This window comes from Panthera uncia, assembly GCF_023721935.1.
Source record: "Panthera uncia isolate 11264 chromosome A1 unlocalized genomic scaffold, Puncia_PCG_1.0 HiC_scaffold_17, whole genome shotgun sequence".
Taxonomy (NCBI): domain Eukaryota; kingdom Metazoa; phylum Chordata; class Mammalia; order Carnivora; family Felidae; genus Panthera; species Panthera uncia.
In genome coordinates, this window is record NW_026057577.1 from 2,311,011 (window position 1) to 2,316,257 (window position 5,247).

General features: G+C 33.8%; 1 protein-coding gene across 1 annotated transcript; it reads left to right on the plus strand.

Annotated features, from left to right (window-relative positions):
• Positions 1–227: 227 nt before the first annotated feature.
• Positions 228–1,169, plus strand: LOC125935082 (olfactory receptor 6M1-like). The gene has a single exon (XM_049648789.1). It carries the CDS (start codon positions 228–230, stop codon positions 1,167–1,169), a length of 942 nt encoding a protein of 313 aa, XP_049504746.1.
• The last annotated feature ends 4,078 nt before the right edge of the window (positions 1,170–5,247 follow it).

Sequence of the window (5,247 nt, forward strand, 5' to 3'; positions counted from 1 at the left end):
TCAAAAGAACAGTTGTGCCAATCTTAATGTAGAAGTGTATTCCACAGTTCATCTCAGGACTTATTTTATTTTGTTTTTATTATCATCCTTCCACAAAGAAAAAGATAATTTCTATAGTAAGGGCACTTCCAAAGTTAAGTTGCAAAGACCAACCATGAACTTATATTTTGTTTATTATGTCAGGTGGAAGTGTCAACATTATGGATCACAGAAACAAGACCGGAGTCATGGAGTTTATTCTTCTGGGGTTTCAGAATGAAAAGGAAGTAGAAATTCTTCTTTTTTCTGCATTCTTGCTCATGTACATGACATCTATGATTGGCAACACCATGATCATCCTTTTGGTGTGTGGTGACTACCGTCTGCATTCACCCATGTACTTCTTTGTAGCCAATCTTTCCTTCCTTGAAGTTGCCATCACCTCCACAGTGGTGCCTAAGATGCTGGCAAACATATTTTCCCTCACCAAGGCAATATCCTTCATAGGATGTCTCACACAGTCTTTCTTCTACTTCTTCTTGGGATCCACGGAATCCTTCATCCTGGTCGTCATGTCATTTGATCGATACATTGCCATCTGCAACCCATTGAGGTATGCCATCATCATGAACAAACAGACATGCATATTGTTGCTTCTGGGATCCTATTTAGGTGCATTTTTGTCAATTTTAGCACCATCAATCTTAACTGCTCCTCTGCCCTTTTGTGGACCAAATATTATCAATCACTTCTTTTGTGACAGTGGCCCTGTGCTAAAGCTGGTCTGTGCAGATACTGCTCTGGCTGAGCTGGCTGACTTTATCTCCTCTGCTATGTTGCTCTTGGGCTCCTTGCTCTTCACAGGAGTGTCTTACATGTACATTATTATTACTATCCTTAGAATTCCTTCTGTCCAGGGACGGCAGAAAGCTTTCTCCACTTGTGTTTCACACATCACTGTTGTGACACTTTATTATGGAAGCTCCATCTTTATTTACGTCCGCCCAAAAAAGGGTGATGTGATGGATCTTAACAAATTTGCCACAGTGCTGAACACCACTGTAACACCGATGTTGAACCCTTTCATCTATAGTCTTCGAAATGAGAAAGTCAAAGAATCCCTGAGAGATGCTTTCAATAAATATGTAGGCATGTTAACAAATTCAAGATCTTTAAAACCACAAAAATAATATCTACAACAAAGATATCTTCATGTCTGGCAATAAAATGATTTTGTAATATAACTGAAAGTTAATATGCTTGCATAAGGAAAACATTTAGGAGAACATATATCACTTCCTGATTTTTGTCCAGGTTTACTTAACAGTAAGTCACATAGATCTAAAATTATATACATGCATTCATAATACATACACACATACTGATAGATATAAATACATCAGTAATTATTATTCCCATTTTTTCTGTGCCTCCAGTGTTTTAAAAATCAAAATTTCATACAGTCTAGGGATTTTTAATTCAAACAAAGCCAGTATTAGGTGTTTCTTCTTTAAGTATTTTCTTAATTTACAACAGTTTTCAAATATTAACTTATATTTCACATTTGATTCATATGGATTGTTTTTAGAAGAAAATATTAAACATGATCTGACTTCAACTTTGAAATGTTGCATATATTGTCCCTTTGTTACTTAAATTTGGATTTTAATTGTGGACTGATCTACTCATGACTCCATGTCCTTAGCATTTGTACTCAAATTCTATGCCATAGAATATAAGGATATATCTACCTGTGGCAAAGGAATTTATCAGAACTTACAGGCCTCTGCTAATTATGCAGACAACTGATAGGTAAGTAGCAGAAATTTATCACAATGGCCTATTTACAATATTTTTTTCAGAATAGTAGGAAATTACTTCAGATACTGAACTTTGAAAATAAAAATTTTTATAATAAGAGGTTTTATTAAAAACTAATACTAATAATGACCTTGGAATTGCAACATAACTTAGATTGCATCACTTTTTCACTATTTGAAAGGACAGTAAAAATATCTTAATTAGGTATAAGTGAGAAAATAACTCTAAAGTAAGTACTTAGACTAACATGATCTATGATCCATCATTGTTACTGTGAATTATATATTTCACAAAAACTGAACTCTCTCCATAACCAGCACGTAATTTCAATCCACAGATCACAGAGGTACTCTTCTCATATACAACAAAATTTTCTGACCATTAAATACTCTGTAAATGTTTCAAGCATGGCTTTAGCCTTGCTTACAGTAAACAGATATAAAAAACTACAATTTGATTTGTCAATTATTCCCAGATTCCTTCCTGTCTTTTCTGATTCCTAGCTGTTAACTTCTTATACTCTCCACCTCTCTGACTTTAAAATTCTTACTCTAGGGGCGCCTGGGTGGAGCAGTCGGTTAAGTGTCAGACTTCAGCCAGGTCACGATCTCGCGGTCCGTGAGTTCGAGCCCCGCGTCAGGCTCTGGGCTGATGGCTCGGAGCCTGGAGCCTGTTTCCGATTCTCTGTCTCCCTCTCTCTCTGCCCCGCCCCCGTTCATGCTCTGTCTCTCTCTATCCCAAAAATAAATTAAAAAAAAAAAGTTGGAAAAAAAATAAAATTCTTACTCTTTTAGAAAAGAAAAAAAACACTATTAATAATTGTGCTCATCTATTCTCAGTTAGTACCCCCATGTCCTAGCAAGACTTCTATGGCGTGCCTGGATGGAGACCATTCATGGTGTTGAAACCATTATGGGCCAACAGAAAGAAAATTAGAATTTTCACTCATAGAATGCCTTTGAAGTTATTATTATTTTACTTTACTGTGTTGTCATCAATAAAACCTAGAAATATAATTAGTGACTGTATGAAAGGGAGCATAACATTTCTGAAGAAAAAATATAAAATCAGCTGGGTAATCACAAGGGGTGACAATAAGATTCCTAGCAACAGATCACTTTTTCCATCATAAGCCTCATATAAGGCAGACTTCTTCACATTTCCTGGATATTACAGCTCCTGGGACCTCATACACTAAATGATATTGAACATGGATCACCCTCCCTCTTGCAATTGGATGGCAAATTTTATTTCCTAAAAGACTGAGTTTTCAGAATAAGACATTAATGGTGACTGTTTTATTCATTTGTGTTCCATCCCTGGCTAAATAAGTTTCAATTAGTGTGTTTTAGTAAGTTACAACTGAAGCACTATACTTTTATAATAAGTCATGTTCATTTGAATCTGTAAATATATCTTCTAATTATATACTTTTGCATTACTCATATTGTATGTGACAATGCTCTGGGAGGAATTTACAAATTTCCAGAAGTTAATAAAAGTTGATTCATATGTTTCTATTTCCCCCAATAAACTAAACATGAGAAAGTAAAATCATTCATAGAACTCCTTCAAGTTTTAAGATGGTTCAACCATTTGTCAAAAAAATAACAATTTTTGTGTCTAATATCTTACAAGTGTTAGAAATTTTGTATTCAAACCACTAATGCGAAGATGATGAAAATGAAGCGAAGGAAGTTATGTATTATTGACCATCACAAAACAGTAAGAGCAAGAGTTTAAAGGAATTCAGAATTTTAGTCATTGTTTCATTTAATATGTATTCCTAGTTCTGTTATATGCAAAGATAATTCATAGATACCAATGAATCACAGTAAAGAAAGAAATATAGGTAAATGTTCAAAATGACAAAAGGGATAGTGATGAATAAACAATTAATGACAATAGAATTTCATAAATGATCTCTTTTTTTGACCAATATAATTACAACATATTATTTACATGTATATTCATTTAGAAAGGTTTCTATAAATATTTACACATATATTTTAATGTAAATATGGATTATACATGCTTTTATTCATGGTAAAATGAATAAACTCTATATATGCTTTTATTCATGGTAAAATATACATAAAACTTTTTTTTTTCTTCTTGAGTGCACAATTCAGTGGCATTAAGCACATTCACACTGCTGTGCAACCATAATCACTGTCCATCTCCAGAGCTTAGTCATCCTAAACTCTACTCATTAAAATAAGAGCATAAAAGTACATAGGTTTGGGCTTGCTACATGATATGTGATCAATAAATATTAAAATTTTTTTCTGATGTAACTCAAATGCTAGAGAAATACTATTATCCATTCTCATTCTACCTGTATCCTGTACCAGTCATCAAGTGAAATTATTAGTACTTTTCACACTTCAGAATGTCAAGTGTTGATGCCACTACCCTACCTACAGGGATAGGATATTGGTTGCCACCTGGGTGGTGAGTAATCCAATTTCAAAATGTTATTTTAAGGATATGATTTCCAATAACACTTTATAGAAAGGGAGATCCATCCAGGAGAGGACTCTTGGAATCACTAGAAAACATGTATTCCAGGTTACCCCATCAGTGACAGAAGGTAGTTGGTATACCAACTCCTATCAGTCATTGATGAAGAACTGGACACAAAATATATTAGATCTTTGGCACATCTAGTCTGCTACATAACAGGGTTTAATAGGCCAGTAACAGCACTCTGGATTGAAATACAAACATTTCAGTGAAAGTGAGCTCATATACACTGAAGTGTTAAAAAATAGGGGATATAAGTGTTTCTTCAATGGTGTCTATTTCCTATAACCATGTGTTGAACAAGTAGTTTACAAATATAACAAAAAAAACACCTATTTTTTTATTTGTACTCTCTGAATCATCCAAAGAAACATCAATTATCACTTAATTATCACTTAGATCTAATTACTCAGAGAATGGGAAAAGATAAAATGTTTCTTCATCTCATTATATTAAGCTAATATACTCTTATATTCAAAACCAAATACAAATAGTTTGATAAGAGAATATTACAGACTAATTGTTCTCATAAAAACGGAGGCAAACATTATAGGGAAATTCACAAAATTAAAAACTAAATCAGGTGAAGAGATCATACATGTAATCTAGATGGCAATATAGAATAAACGTGATTTGGCTTAATGTTTAATTAATACAGGATGTAACTCATTACTTTAACATGAAGGGAAGCAATAACACCATTATCTCAAAAGAGGAAAAATCAACCAGTATGTGTGTTTAAAATAACTTAAAAAGGACATTTCCCAGTTTGTTACATTCAATGATTCAATGAGGAACACAAATAAAAACCCACGATTTCCATTCATATATCTTCTTCCTGTGACCAGCAAGCTTTCCTGGGCTGCCTATGGCAATGGTAGAAGGAAAAAAACAAGCAAGGTCACTGGCCCAGGTGCTTTT

What these genes read in the sequence shown, in the direction of transcription:
- LOC125935082 (XM_049648789.1), top strand. Translation starts at nt 228, where the DNA reads ATGGAGTTTATTCTTCTGGGGTTTCAGAATGAAAAGGAAGTAGAAATT.